The 16,716-nt window shown below is 28.7% G+C and overlaps 1 protein-coding gene across 1 annotated transcript; it reads right to left on the reverse strand.

Moving 5' to 3' along the window:
* Positions 1-13,503: 13,503 nt before the first annotated feature.
* On the reverse strand, positions 13,504-14,871 carry LOC136083213 (uncharacterized). Its single transcript, XM_065802618.1, has one exon. The coding sequence runs from the start codon at positions 14,869-14,871 to the stop codon at positions 13,504-13,506; it is 1,368 nt and encodes a 455-aa protein (XP_065658690.1).
* Positions 14,872-16,716: the final 1,845 nt, after the last annotated feature.

Consider the following 16,716-nt stretch of genomic DNA (forward strand, 5'->3'; position numbering starts at 1 on the left):
TTTTAAAAAAGAAGAAAATATCGCTTCAAAAATATTTTCATTCATATATTTTGCGAGACTTTCTCTGAAAAACTTATCGTAGGACTTTTACATATATGTTGGTTTGTCGCCGCTAGTTTTTTTATTAACTTTCATTGAATCAATAATTTTGGAAATATTTTTCGGTATAATTTTATGAAATTTAAAACAAGGAGAAATCATTTTAAATTTGTTCTTTAAATTTTTGATACTCGGATGGTTTATATATCTCCAAAGAGCCTTTTTAATAGAGTATTGCGAAAAAATGAGTGATCTTGCCATCATCATTTAAAGTGGAAGAGACGTTTATGAAAAAATCGTTAAAAATATTTGAAATTAAATTGTTGTCAAAAATAACTTCATCATTTTTTACCAAAGTTATGCGTTTATTGGAATCACCAGACTTACTTGAAAGAAATGGCTTACATAATCTCCAAAGAGAGGTCTTGTTTGTCATGTACAAATTGAAGCATCAAAAATACGTTAGCCTAATTTTTCGATTAAGGTTAACCACAATATTTCTTTGCTTTTTATATAATAAGAAAGAAATTTCAGATTTATCAGACTGATATTTATTTTTTAGGTATGAAACCATTTAGAAAAGCATCACTACTTTTCTAAATAGTTTAGTGACAAATGACTTGTCATTGCCTCGAGGATTTTAGTAATTAATGGTGCATGTATATTCAAAACTTTTCTAAATATTTCATTAAATTTACAAATATCTTGACAAGATTTTAAATCATTATTAAGAGTTTTAGGAAAAACATCGCTTGAAAAGTTTTTTAAGGGTTTTTAAAATAGTTTTTTTGGTGGTAGCTTGCAAAAAGTAGATCTTAACATAGTATAGACAAGCTCGTGATGAATGCTCACGGCTGTACAAACAACATTAGTATGTTGGAAATAAAGCTTTCTGTTTGTAAGGATGAGATCGATACAAGATTGGTTTATAACCGATTTAAAAAAAGTTGGTGATTGTATTAAATTACTGCATTGGTGGAGTTCTAAGAATTCATTTATTGAACTATAATGCTGTTCTAAATTAAAGTCGTCTATTATAATAAAATCATTAAAAGATTGCAAATAAAATTCAAGCACTTCTTTAAGTTGAATAAAGAAATAATCATTTATCTGAAATGGAGGCATATAAATAACTAATATTAGCAACTTTTGATTTATTTAACAGTTTCAAAAATGATGATTTGCACATCAATAAATGTAACTACTTTGGTGTATCTACATCAACTATTGCTTGGCGTATAGTGTGTATGCGTATAGGTTTTTATAAGGTTTTATTTTTATATAGTCTTTTTTCGCCCTCTTTATGCTCTTAAAATGTCTTTGTTATTCCTAAAATATTCCTTATATTTGATGCTAAAGGCATTTAGATACAAAAAATACATTAATTTGACAGTGATATTGGGTGGAACGGGAAAAATATTGCTACCTGATGCCAACTAAACTTCTGTTAACCTAACCCACGTATCACAGAGGATTTTGTATACACCCCTCTAACGCCCCAACGCGCTTTTTATGTGCGCTTGTTTTTTTATCTTTTTTTACATACTTAAGCCTTTCTTTTGATACCAAGTTGTATGAATTTTGATAAGAACTATGACATTTTAAGTTAATAAGATTCAAAACTTGGTCACGGTTTCTTCAACAAATCCATTCATCAAAAATTTTGTATTTAAAACGCTATACCTTTTTGTAGAATTGTTCAATTTTTATAATCTCTTCACCTTTAAAATACTGTTTTCAAGGTCTTTACAATAATATATGACATTCTAGTATTTAATTATTTAAAAATATTATGTAACATACCTAAAATAATGAAAATATATTTTTAAAATGGCTGCCAATTTTATGAAAACTAGTCAAAAAGTCTCATAAAAATATCAGAGATAAACTCATACTAATCTTTTACTTCATTTATAAAAAATTCCACAAAAAAAAATGGTCCTTATTGTGTTAGGTCCATATTTAGGTAGAGATTTTAAAATTAATTCATTATTTGGTTTATCGAGCAGTTTTTTGTCGACTTATTTATTATGATTTAAATAATACAAAGAATGAGTAAAAGTAAATGTATTCTTTCATGAACAAAAAATGTAGTTATATTTCAACATTCAACTTTTGACCAATTGAGCCATAAACCTTGGTTACTTAACTGCAGATTTTAGAGTAGACATTTAGTTTCAATAGTCGCGCGAACAGTTCGCGCTGAAGGATTTTTGGCCAAATATAAACGCCGTGATTATCAAGGGTAAAAAAACCCAGGTTTTTACTAAATTTTTATATTACATAAGATAATTTCTAAATTTCTTCAGTTTTATTTGCATATTATCAAATAATAGTTCAAAAAATGGAGAACCTCTTTGATTTTTGATATTTTATATTTTGAAAAAAATTTTCGTTAGGTCTGTATAATGAAGTTTTTTATTATTTATAGTGTACCACGGAGAGCACCTAAATCAGAATGCATAAGTTGTTTTGGGACTTTATGCTATTGCTATTTGTTTTGACTACTTTTATAAACTTTTTATTTTAGTTAAGAAATCTCAATATTGTTTATAATAACAGTTTAAAGTTTTATTGTTTTATGTTTCTGAAAAAAGTTTAAGAAATAATTAAATAAAATTTAACTTGTAATTATTTAATCTAGGAATAGTTATATCATCATATTATATGTTATACTGATAAACTGTTCTGCGTTATATATCATCATATGATATGTTATACTAATAAGCTGTTCTGCGTTGAACCTCTTGAATAAATGCTATTATAAAATATCAGTTTTTCAAAATACTCAACACAGAACCGGTTATCAGTATAACATTTTAGTTCACGATATAAGTCTTCCTAGATTAGTTAATTACAATTTAAAATCATAGCAATCTCTACTACAAATAAGTTGTTTTCAAATATATTGTTATCTGTGAGTTACACTGGCCTCCACATTTTGATAAAGCTATAGTGCGTGGAGAAAAAAGTCAACCATAAAAATCTACTTCTGTTTTGGCTTTATCTCAGATTCTAACTGCTAACCCAACTGAAAGAACTACCAAAAGATCTTTTAGTGGCATTAGAAGTACGTTATACGATGAGCTAGACACGTTTTTTAAAAAGGTTAAAGCGACTTTTGTGACAACAAAAAAGGAAGTAATATTTCAGTAAACATAATTCAATAATGAGACCAAGAATTCAAAGATATTTCAGTAATGAGACCAAAAACAATTGGAGATTTAAATAGAAATTTAATACACCTCAAACAGTTATGCACTCATTAGCATATTTTTCAACATCAATGACATTATATAATTGCTTAAGAAATGATTATCAACTTTCGTCTATTTTAACACGCACTTTACTTACTTCAAAAATTTCAAAAATTAATTTGAAATTTTTTAAGTAACTAAAGTGGGTGTTATGACGTCCAGACGTCTGTCAGACGTCTTACGGATGTCTGGACGCCCATGAAACAATACGCTAAAGTTAGTTAAATATTAGCTATTAACCGTGCCGATTTTCGGCAGCGGTATTTCTTTCCAAACAAACTTTATCTGTTTATAGTAACAATTTCATTTGTTTATTTCCTAAAAAAATTGATCTGTTTATAATAATGTTCGAAAGGAATTTCCTTTTTATTTACAATTGTTAATTTAGATTAAACATTTGAATTTTTTTTTCAGGTGCAAGCTGCATTTCTTCATAAAACGTCCAGAAATTCTTGTATTTGGAAATTCTTTGAAATGACTGATACTACTCATGCAAAGTGTAATGTGTGCAAAAAGGAACTTGTTGCTAAAGCCGGTACTACTTTAGGTCTTAGTAATCATCTAAAAGGGCAGTAATGCCAAATTTTTTTGGAATATGAGAAACTCAATTATGCCCAACAGATTGCGAAACAACAGATTGCAAAACAACAGATTGCGAAAAAGTCTCTAGTTATTGATGATGAAAATTGTTCAGAAACAGATTTAATCCGTACTCCTTAACAAACTTGTCTAGTTGCCACTCCTGAGTCGTACCCTTAATTTTTAACATCATCTAGTAAATCGAGAAGTGATAAAGCGTCTAAAACTTATCGTGTTGTTACTCCATGGCCCAAAGACCATATTGAAAATGTGAATATAGTTACATCATTGACTAAATGGATCGTCCACAATCAATTACCTATTAGGATAGTGGATAACATATATTTTCATGAAATAATGAAACAATCAACGAAGTTATAACCCTGTTTCATGAAAATTACTTTCTCAGGATAGAATTCCTAAATTATATAAATTCATCAGTGGTCATGTGAACAATATTATTGACAAAGGGAACAGTGGCGGATTAAGACTTTTCGGGGCCCGGGGCTATTAAAAGTAGGAGGCCCCGTTCCACTAACAACGACAAAAATGAGTAAAACAAAGACTTTCTTGAAAATGCTATCACTGATATTTATTTATATACAAATTTTATATTTATTTTATTGAATTAAATTAAGTGATTTTTTTCTGCTTTTTCTTCCCCGCCAACTCTGCAATCACATCGCCGAAATCCAAAGTTTCTGATAATTTTGACTCAATAATTAATATTGCTTTATTACTTAAACGACTATGGACCATTGTTGATCGGTGCATGTTCTTAACTCTTTTAAGATTAGAGAATGATCTCTCAGCCTCGCAATTTGTTATGGGAATAGTTAGAAACAAGCGATATGCTATATAAACATATCGGTTTCAGTAATCCAATTTAAAACATGCAGAGGAATCAATGTGTTTTCAGTCTCAGAATTATCTTTTTTATGCGAAAAAAAACCCGGAGACTGCAACTTTAATAATGTTACAAATTGTTCTATTTCAAATATGAAACTATCTTCTAAATCATTTGAGTACACTTCTACAATTTTTTTCGCGCTAACTTGCAATTCCATGGTACTAATAGTTAACAGCTTCGATAGAAATCCAAATAACTTATTTACATGGTTGTCACCATCACTTGTTATAGTTAATTGTGTCACAAGTTTGTCAATAATGACAAAAAATGTATTCACTCAAAACTTGTCGGATACGCTTAAAGAATCAACTTGGTTATTTCCATTGCTCAATTTTTAAATTACCTTTCTTTTGTTCTTATCCGAATAGTCTTTTTCAATAAACGAGCTAAGTTTTTTTGATTCATTCTCAAATCTCATAAAGTCGTTTCGTAAGTTTTTTACAAAGTCAATTAGTGAAAGTAAGTACTGTTTGCTGTATGCAAATCTAATTCAACTTTTTGAAGAAATTTGCTAACTGTATTAAACCTCTTAAGTATGTGATGCCAAAGTACAGCCATGAATGCAAACTCTAGCTTAGTGATCTTTTTAATAAACACAAAGCTTCATGACGAGTATCAGATTTTTCTTCTGTATCCTCAGCTATATGACATAGCGCTGCATGAATCCCATCAAAATTTTCTACTAAACTTTTTGAAGCATCTGGCCTACATGACCATCGTGTATCTGATAGGCGCTTGAAAGTAGCATGATTTCCTTTCAATAAATCCCATCTATGCGTTAAAGCTACAAAAAATGAATACAAACTCTAAAGAACGCCAAAATAGTTGATAGAATTGATGCCTCACTGACACTGCACTGCCCTACTAAATTTAAAGAATGTCCAGTGCAGAGGATATAAAAAGTTAATTCACTCCGCTCTTTTAAACGTGCTTGTAATCCAGAATATTTACCAGACATATTGCTTGCATTATCGTATGTCTGTCCCCGACTATTGGTTATATCAATATCATATCTTTTCCAGTAGATCTAAAATGTCAGTAATCAAAGATTTACCGTCGTGGCTTTTAATTTGTAAAAAACAAAAAAATCGTTCATACACGTGGCCATTTAGATAATAACGAAATATCACAGAAAGTTGATCCACGTGAGAAATATCAGGAGTCGAATCTACGATAATTCCCCAGTATTTTGCTTTTTTTTTTTCGGTAATAATGTGCGTTAAAACCTTTTGAGACATAATATTAATTAGCTCTTCACAAATAGTTTTAGACAAATAATTTACATTACCTTTGCCTTTATTTGCAAAAGTATCAATGTGTTGCTTTAAAACTGAATCAAATTGAGTCAACAGTTCTAACATGCCTAAGTAATTTTTGTTATTTGACGATCCACTAACTTCATTATGGCCTCGAAATGCTAAACCTCTTCCGGCTAAAAAACGAATAACCGCTACTATTCTATTTAATATTGCAGACCAATAATTAAATTCCTTTTTAATCCGGCTTACCATATATTCATCGACATGAATATTTTGTTTTATGAATTCTATCCACTTAATCATACATTGAATATGTTCCTTGCTGTTTTCGTGGCCAAAAATAGTTTGTTTAGCTTTTTTCCAATTGTAAAAGCCACTTTTGACAAATGCGTTGTCGTAATCGGTTGAAAACAACATACAAAAATACACATCCAGTGGATTGAGAAAACATTAACCATTTTTGGTCACACTTTTCGCCATTATTCATCACTTTTTGAAAATATTTAACCGAATAATATCTGTACTGGTTTTTAACATCCGCTTCGAAGATTCGAAATTAGAGTCTTTATTTTGAAAAAAGCATACCCCTTGTTTAAATACTTCATACGTTCATTTTCCTTTAATTGTAATGGAAATAAAGCAGGGTCTTCGCGTAGAATGGTATCTAGGAAAATAAATAATGTTAAATAAGCCTAATAAAAAAATAATAAGTGACAATTAACAGAATAAAAATATTACCTGCATAAAAAGTAAATTGTTTGTTTAGCAGATGTTAGAGGTGTCATTAAAGATAATAAAAATTGGAGTACCTGAGTCAAGCTCATTATTATGCATTGTAGATTCAACACTTTCAACTTCTTGAACTTCATTTGAAGGACCTTGACAGGCTACCTCATTTTCCGTGTTATTGTTTTCATCTCTTCTTTCTTTGTTTTTATTTTTATCTGCAGTTTGTGGAAATTGCATATTAGTCTGGTTTGATAAAAAAAAAATTGTCATTTTCGGAAGTTTAGCTACCATTTCCTCTCTCTCTTTCTTCAATCTTCTTTTAAAAGCTCCACCTTCATATTTTCTTAGCATTTTAATTAGTAAATTTAGTAAATTTAACTTTGGCTCTTTTAAGGTAATGTAAGATTTAATTTTCAGAGTTTATAAAAAATTATTTACTTCGAATCGGGGCCCCTAAAATTGAGGGGCCCGGGGCTATAGCCTCCCCCCCCCCCCCCTCTTTCTCCTTGATCCGTCACTGAAAGGGAAGATTGATCTTGATGGCTGTGCCTTTACTACTGATGTCTGGACTTCTTGCAATAATCTGCTTCGAAGAGCAAAAGTATTGTAAATATTTTTGCTCTGTGGTGATCTTTATAAAAAACATTAAATTTCAAAAAATACCTGTAGAAATGTCACACCAAGATTTTTAAACCAATCATTTTCTACTGTTTACAAAAAAATGTTGAATTAAAGAGACCATATATAGAATAAATTTAAAAATGATAGATGTGGAATAGACTTAACGTGAACCGTTTTATGGTTTTGGACAGTTAGTTTTTTGTTTGTTTTCAAAATAGAATCGGTAATTGTTGTTTTTAAATAGATTTAAAATGCGAACCAGATATGAACCGCATAATTCAATAAATTTTTTTTTGTTCTTATGCGATTGCGAGTAAAATGTTCAAATCTACAAGAAAAGATAAAAAACCGCTCTTAAGTACATTGAGCATGAGTTGTCCTTCGGTACAAAGGGAACTTGTCTCGATTAGCTTTACATTGCTACTGCTCTGCTATTACAATAATTTCTTCTTGATTAAAATCTAGTTGAGTAAATAAAATCATTAAATTTATCAAACAAATTTGAAATCTTTGACCTAAAAATCATTACTTTATGATAAAACATATTTACAATTTGTGTCAAATTTTATCTAATTTTTGCCGTTTTTTGATCGTCATTAGTCAATGCGCGATGTAGCCAGTCTTGCGCAAAGGTGGGGTTCTTTCCACGTATCCTTTATTTTGAGGCAAGTGCGTTACCACTGCGCCACGACTGATCAATGTTCATAATATTTTGAAAGAAATCAAGACGCTTGAGTCAAAACAACCAAAAAACCCTTAAAAATCCCACCCCCACCAAATTCCTAATAAGGAAAATTGTTTTGATTTTTTAATTTGCTGTACTTTAAATAAAAACAAATTTTTTTATTTAAACTTGGTTCTCAAAAAGTTGGACTTAATATAATATAGATCCATATATTTGTCTAACGTTTATTTTATTTTTTATAAACCTACTGAAAAAAAACGATTACAAGAAAAAAAGCCTGACGTAAAAATAATTAAAAAATTCAAATAGTTCTATTTATTTGACCAACTGAAAAAGAGTCGATAAATATCGGAGATAAAAATTACTTGAACTAAAAAAAAAATTCTCTGTAATTACTGTTATAATTGTTATTACAAAATTTAAAATTTAATATAACTGTATTTAATATTTTTTTAATATATTTATTATATTTAACTATATTTATAATATTTAATATATTCAACATTAAAAAATAATAATAGATATATTTTGTTATTTCAATCTTCATGTAGTTTAAAACTTATTCTTAGATACATTTATTTCAAATTTTCACCCAAAAACTTATTTTAATAAGACGTTGACAAATGACGTCAAATTCGATCATAAAGTTAAAACTCATCACTCGAAATACAATAATCGCGATAATCGTTTATCACTCAAAATACAATAATCGCGAAAAAGTTGTTTTAAAGTGAGTTTTGAATATATTTTTTGATCATTTAAAAGAAAGTATGATTTTGTAAAGAAGAAGCTCATTATTTTTCATTATTGATATATTACTTGAAATATGTTGAATCTCTGTTTCGACTTTTATTGCGCATATTTTATAAAAACTTTAAGGGTATTTGCGATTTAAAATATTTAATGCATCTTTTTTTAATTATATATTTAAACAAAAATTTCTATAAAGTAAATGTTTAAACTTTCTTAAAAATGTGTTTATTTATTTACAATTTATTAATAGCAGAAAAATAAATTATATGTTAAACTTTTACATGTCTATCTTTATTTTAATATTTTTAGATTTAAAAGAAGACTGTGGGCAAAGCCCCATCAACCAGTCGTATGTGGGACTAATCCACTATTTTATTTAATTTCTAAAAAAAGGTATTTTTTTCAGATATTAATTAAAGTAGTGGTACGGCGATCTATATTGAAGGCGTTGCCATCGCGCAAATAGCGTATTTGACGTATTTTTTAAACGGCGAAAACAAAACAAAAATTTGTTTAAGTAATTTTATATTAACTCAATAAACTTTTCACTCTCAAAACGTTTTATTTTTAAATAACAAACTGAAATTCCAACAAAATATTTCTTCATTTATAAATTTTTCTCAAATTAATCAAACAAAACAATAAAATAAAGATCAAAGTCATGCCATATATATACATATATATACATATATATATATATATATATATATATATATATATATATATATATATATATATATATATATGTATATATATATATATGCATACATATATATATATATATACAAATATATAAATATATATATAAATATATACATATATATGTATATATATATATATGTATATATATATATTAGGGTGCATCACGACTGCATGGAAAAAAATTGAATGTCTAATTCAGAGCTGTCAATATTTCTATTTTGTTCCATTATGACTACAGATAACTTAGGCAAACGATTTTGAAAATCTAAGTACATTTGGAGGTCCCCCATGAAGAAAAGCATTTATTCAAATTACCACCAATGCACAGTGGGCCATAACTCACTTTTACTGGACAAAATTCATATCTTATTTAATTTTAGGGCTATATTGACTAAAATTAGAATGAGTCATAAAATGATGTCTGAGCTTCTTATGAAGGTGTTATTTTTTTAATTCGTTGCTATGGATACCAAATTTTGGGTAGCAAAAACATTTTACATAAAATTTTACATAAGTACCAATATGAGATCACGCTTTTTAAAACAGTAAACATTTTTTTTTATTTAGTTGCTATGAATACCTAATTTTGCTTAGCAACAGCTAAATTTTGTTAGATGTATATGTTTTATTTGTGCTGTGTACACTATTTAGCACGTGTTTTATTATGAAATTCTCCCTTTAATCCTCGCTCGCGGAAAGCAAAACTTTTTTCAGTTTAATATGAATAACTAGTGTTACTACACGTTGCTGGATAAACTTGGTTCCCTGTAAAAAAATTATACTCTAGCTTAGTTAATTAGTTTTTCTAATTAGCAGATTTTACAAGCGTCTACAGAATTTTTCAAATTTGTATAGGTATTATTGTACCCATGCATTCACGAAAATCTTTGACAATGTACGCTACAAGTAGTACAAGCTTAGTAAGTGGTAGGTCTATGTATTTAAAAATACAAAATAATTATGTACAATATAATTCAGACAAAATTACAAAATAAAAGAATGGCTTTCTTTTAAGAGTTGCACACATTATCTGGCTAATTTTATTTTTTAGAGTGGTTAGGTGCTCATAAAGAACTGATTACTAGATCGGATGAGCACATAAAACGTCGTAGAAAATCTTTATTTGTCTTTAAACGCGAACACTTCCTTGAAAAAAATTTACGGAATTTTTTAAAGTCTTTATTTCGTGCTTTTAAGGTCTCTTCACTCATCAACCCAATTGGCAACACCATCTCATCAACAACCTGCCACCCATGTATCAAGATTTTGTGCAAGCTCTGTGGCATGTAGTACCAGGGATAAAGTTGTATAAAAAGCTGTACTGTTTCTAAGCAATAGTCTTTTAATTTATCAGCATCAATCATAAAACCAGATGACAAAGTGCACAGCACAACATATATCCTTTTAATTAAATGCACATCAACATTAATAATTGCTGCTGTTTGTTTAGCGTTTCTGAAGAAACGTCGGGCAGTATTGCCATTATTTGATGATCCAGAACCACTAGACCTAGGAATACCAATCACCAACTCAACATCATTTCTGAACCGAGATTGAATTAAATTCTTTTTAGCTTTAACTTTTTCTTTGTCTGCATCTGACCTTAATGCCCATTTATTCACTTCAGCTTTGCAGCCAACTTTTAACAAACACTCCATGCTACGAATCCATGCATGAAGTGTTGACAAGCCATACTTCAATCCGGTCGGAGTTAATGGCAAATTGCAAACAATATTAAGTTGGTTCATTTGACTTGGCATTGAACCACAAACTGAGCAGCACTGACTTGAATTAGTAACTGTAGATAATGCAGTGGCGACTTTTCCATCTATCATGGCAACATCAACTTTGTGAAGAAAAGTTAAGTTTTCATACTTAGGCACAGGAGTTGTAGTTAAGTTTCCAATAGCATTTTCAAGAAATTGATGCTCTGCATTCATTACATCAGTTGTCTCCTTTACAAATCTAAACCGCACAAATCGGCTGTACAATGTTGATGACGGATGTGAATTTCTCCAAACAATCTTCCCTAGTGACCAGAGAATCCTGTCAAATCAAGTGGTGCAATGCAGGTAAGAAACAAACTTGCTTCTTGGAAAAATCTTCTGTTTTCCAGCTCATCAGTAACTTGTGTATAAATGCTTTGCTCAGTTGACCCATCAAAACCTATCTTTGAGCGCAGAATCAGCCTATCAAAAACAAACGAATTGATAACATCATGTTGTACTTCCAAGAACCGCATCACAGTATGATCTACCAATGCTTGGAAATTGATGCTTGCAGAGTAATTTGTTACAACAACTCACAAGAATTTGAAGCTGACAAAGTTGCAAATTTTCTTTTCTTAGTCTTTGAAGACGAATCCTCAAATGGTAATGTAGGTCTGCCGAGTTGTTTATTTTCACTCTCCTTCATTAATGTGGTATTAAAATCATTTTCGAGCCAAGCTGAATTCCTCCTAATAAACTTTGCATCGGTTTGTTTACTTCGAGTCCATCTTTTACCATATTCAGAAATAAATAAATGAAATTGACTCTCAAACTTTGTACCTTGAAACATGAAATCATGCTCTTTAATAAAGTTGTATAAAAGTATACTTTCTTTTTTTTTATGTATTGAAAGACTGTTGAGTCTAATAAACTGGTGAATTTCGTTTCTTGTGACACTCAAGACACCTAAATAAAAACAGCAGTTCAATATCTAAAATGAGTAACCCCAACCAAACCAGTTAAAACAGATTATTAAATCCATTTGGTTTGACAAGCGCTAAATTAAAAAGAACAAAATTTGTATTACAATATATATATATATATATATATATATATATATATATATATATATATATATATATATATATATATATGTATATATATATATATATATATATATATATATATATATATATATATATATATACATATATAAAGCACAAATAAATTATATACCATCATTACAACAATAAAATTTTTAAATTATAATACTTTTTGTTTCCTTTTTTGTTTATTAATATTTATTTCACACCTTTTGTTTAATTTTTTGGAAAATTTTTTGGATAAATATTTATTTTATAAAATGTAACCATGTTAGATTCTGTGGGTTTATTAGAAAAAATGGTTAAATAAACTTGAGGTGAGCAAAGGAACCTAAGATTTTTACGACAAAACCCCTTTTTATGTACAAAAACTTACTTTTAACTAATGTAAAATCTATAGAGTTTTTAATACAATTGAGTATTTAATAAATATATATATATTTAATACATATATATATATATATATATATATATATATAAATATATATATATATATACATACATATATATATATATATATATATATATATATATATATATATATATATATATATATATATATATATATATATATATTATTGTTCAGTAGGGGAGATGGGGGCGCATTGATCGCCGTCGCAGTGTTTTGAAAATTGCGCAGAACCTGAAAGAGATGTAAAAACTTATTAACTACGAAACACATGTAGAACTATCTGGCTTTTGGAATATATAAATATTTTGATTTAAAAAAATGATAAACATGAATAATTTTAACTTTTAAACAACCCTCTCAAAAGATCAGTGTACCCCAAACTATGGGGTACTATGATCTCCGACTTGGGGCACATTGATCTTATATGCGTAATATTATCTAAACGTTTAACACTTCAACAACTAAATCTTGTAAATAATTTAGTCAAAGGGTAATATTGTATAACATATAATACATCTAAATTTTTTAATTATTTTTTAAATATAGCAGTTAAACCCACTAGTCTAATTTTTATTTAAAAAATGTATAAATCACAGCAGCTATAAGCTACCCGCTTTATATACGTTCAAAACTTTACAACAACTTGAAATTTATAAGAACTGAAATATAAAGACTGAAATAAGAATACAACTTTTAAGTTTACAAAACTTGTTAAAAGTACAATATTTTGATTAAGAATATTTCATCATTTGTGAAAGTCAAGTTGTGAAGCAGCTTTTGGTTTACATTGTTTTTTATTCCTAAGCAAGTAATTCTTAGTTTCTTTCTTATCTTTTGCGGAGACTTTTTGTTGATTTTTGGTTTGCTTCAAAATTTTCTTTTCTTTTGACAAACGAATTTCATTTCTGACAGGAGTATCAGTCAAGATCCTTGTTTTTAACTGCCTACTTTTAACTTTTTTTTTTCTGGCAGATGCTTTTGGGTAAGGTTTTAAAACCTCAGGTGAGATTATAGAAGCAACACTTGTTGACACTTTGTTTAAAATACTTGTTTCAATATTTACTATAGTTATTTCAGACTCTATGTGATTAACATGTGCTGGTATCATTTCAGATTCCATGTTGTTGACAGGAGTGATAGTAACTGTATCTAGAGCAGCTCTATCTGTAACTAATGATGGTAAATATTCGTCATTGAAAATTTCAGAATTGAATGGCTCAATGCCAGCTACTCTAAATCCTGTCTGTATATTAGATGGTGAGAAAGCTTTTGTATACGGTTCTCGAACTATTGAAACAATATCATAAATGGTCATTGGTCTTGGGTTTGAAACCATCCAATTATCACATGCAGAATTGTAAAACTTTTTCAATGGTCCAAAAACAGTTCTATCTAATGGCTGCAATTTATGGCTGCAATGGGGAGGAAAACTTATCATTGTAATTCCGTGTTGAATTGCAAGCTCCAAGCCTTTAACAGAAATATGACTTTCATGACTGTCGAGAAGTAACAAAACTGGAGATTCCTGAGAACAGTTTGAATATTTAACAAAATGTTTAATCCATTCTATGAAAATTTCCGAGTTCATCCAACCAGAAGGATTTGCAAATCCCACACATCCAGGAGGTCCTTCCTTAATCATGTAATCATGAAACTTTACCCTAGGAAAAATAAATAATGGAGGAATGGAATTTCCAATAGCATTAGAGACACAACATGCAGTTACCAATGTTCCTCGTTCTGCAGATGTGATTCTTCCAACTTGTTTGCTTCCTCTACCAGCTAAAACCTTTACCGGCTTTTGAACGGTTGTTAAACCAGTTTCATCAACATTATATATACAGTTAGGATTATATTTATATCGATTTCTTACCGTTTTAAGATTTTGAAAAAACTCTCTAACAGTGTGTTTGTTAAAAGCTGTTGATCGAGCGAAGCTCGTTGCTTCAGGCGTTAGTAGAGACAACTCTGGTTGTCTTTTCATAAAACCTTGCAACCAATCAATGCCTGCATTTTTATTTTTGATCCATGATGATGGGCATATCTTATCGTTTTTTAAAGCAAATTCATATGCCAATAATCGCGTTGACCTAGTTGAAAGGCCATAGTTCATTTTTGATGCAATTAGTAAATAACTTGATAAACTTTTTTCATCTTCTGCTGTAAAAACTTGTCTATTGTTCTAGTTAGGCTTGAAAGCTTCATTTGGATTAAGCCTCTTTTTACGACAATATCTTTTTAAAGTCATTCTATCTATGTTAAACTGACGTGCTACAACATTCAGTTGTGTTCCTTCTAAAACTTTATTAACAGCTACTTTCATTGTTTCACTTGGTATAGCAACTTTATTTGTTTTTTTAATTCTATTTCTAACCATTTTAAGATCTGTAAAAAAATATATCAATAAAAACATGTGTTTTTAATAAATGCTAATATTTAACATAATAATATTATGTTAAATATTTTTTAATTATTATGTTAAATATTATTCTTTTGATATTATAAAATAATAGTATTATTATTACTAGCTTATAACATAAGTAGATTTAAAAAATGAAATGCTAAAAGCTATTGTTTGTTTATATATAGTTTTTTTTAAAATTATAAATACAATTCCATTCGTTTAACTGTATTGATTATAAACAAAAACATGGGGCACTTCGTCTTCTATGGGGCACTTTGATCGTCCGATCAATGGGCCCCGCATAGTCAAAGATCAATGTACCCCAATAAGTATAGGTAACATATTGATAGCAATAACTACTGTATAAATTGCAGCCAAATAAAAATTATATATTATATTATACACCTAACACTTACAAATTTGAAATAAAATTGTTGTTAACCCATACAGACATCTAAATAAAAATTTATTTGAATTATAGTACGATTTAAAAAAATCACTTTTTATGACGAAAAACAATATTTTCTTTATTTTTTTTGACGCTGATAACCTTATGAAAAAATATTACGAATAATCAATTAGGGAAGCATAATGGTTAATTAAATTGCAACCTCACTTCTAGAAAGGCAAAAATGAACGAGTTAAAGCCAAAAGATCATACTGCCCCGGCGATCAATGCGCCCCCATCTCCCCTACTTTAAATGGAAAAACAAAATTTTTAACAAACTGAATTTTTTATATTTAAATTTGTCTCAAAAAGTTAGGCTTCTTAAAAAGCAGATCCAATTATATTGACATTTTTTTTTAATGTACAAACCCTCTGAAAAAAAAAATGAAAAAAAAAAAACCTGACGTAAAAATATCTAAAACCTTCTAAATTTTCTATTTCTGAAAAAAACTGAACTGAGAAAGAGTGATAAAAAAAACTTAAATATAAAAAACTTTAAAAAACTAAATAACAGTTTTCTTTAATTACTTATTTGATATTACAAAATTAGGCAGTTTAATTGCGATCATGTGAATAACACTTTTATTGCTACCTGGTTTGTCCGGAAAATTCGTCCAGGTACAAATTTTAGAAATAGTTCCATAAATTTTGTTGAGTCTCAGTTTTAAGTTTTACTGCACATGCACATTTTTTATAAATTATATTTGTAAATTAAAACATTTAATACATCTTTTCTATTTATATTATTCAAAAATAAATATTCCGTTCAATAAATGCCTAAATTTTCATAAAAAAATGTGCTTACTTTTTTTTGTAGACTCTTTAGATGTCTATCTTAATATAATTTTTTTTTTTAGATTTAAAAGAGTACTGTGGACAAAGCCCCACCAACCAGTCGGACGTTGGATCAATTCTCTACTATATTTAATATCTGATAAAAGGTATTGAGCTTCCTGTACCTGGTTTTATAAAATAATTCATAAGGTGAAATCTAAATAATACAGCTAAATACTGTTTTCTATTTTCTTAATTACTTTTTGTTTATTAACAATTTTATTAGCGTTAATAAAGCAAAAAAGCAAGTTTCAAGTAACTTGTTAAAATAT

Source organism: Hydra vulgaris, chromosome 08 (genome assembly GCF_038396675.1).
Source record: "Hydra vulgaris chromosome 08, alternate assembly HydraT2T_AEP".
Classification (NCBI taxonomy): Eukaryota; Metazoa; Cnidaria; class Hydrozoa; order Anthoathecata; family Hydridae; genus Hydra; species Hydra vulgaris.

Coding starts and splice junctions, on each gene's coding strand:
- LOC136083213 (XM_065802618.1), bottom strand. CDS start 14,871: ATGAACTATGGCCTTTCAACTAGGTCAACGCGATTATTGGCATATGAA.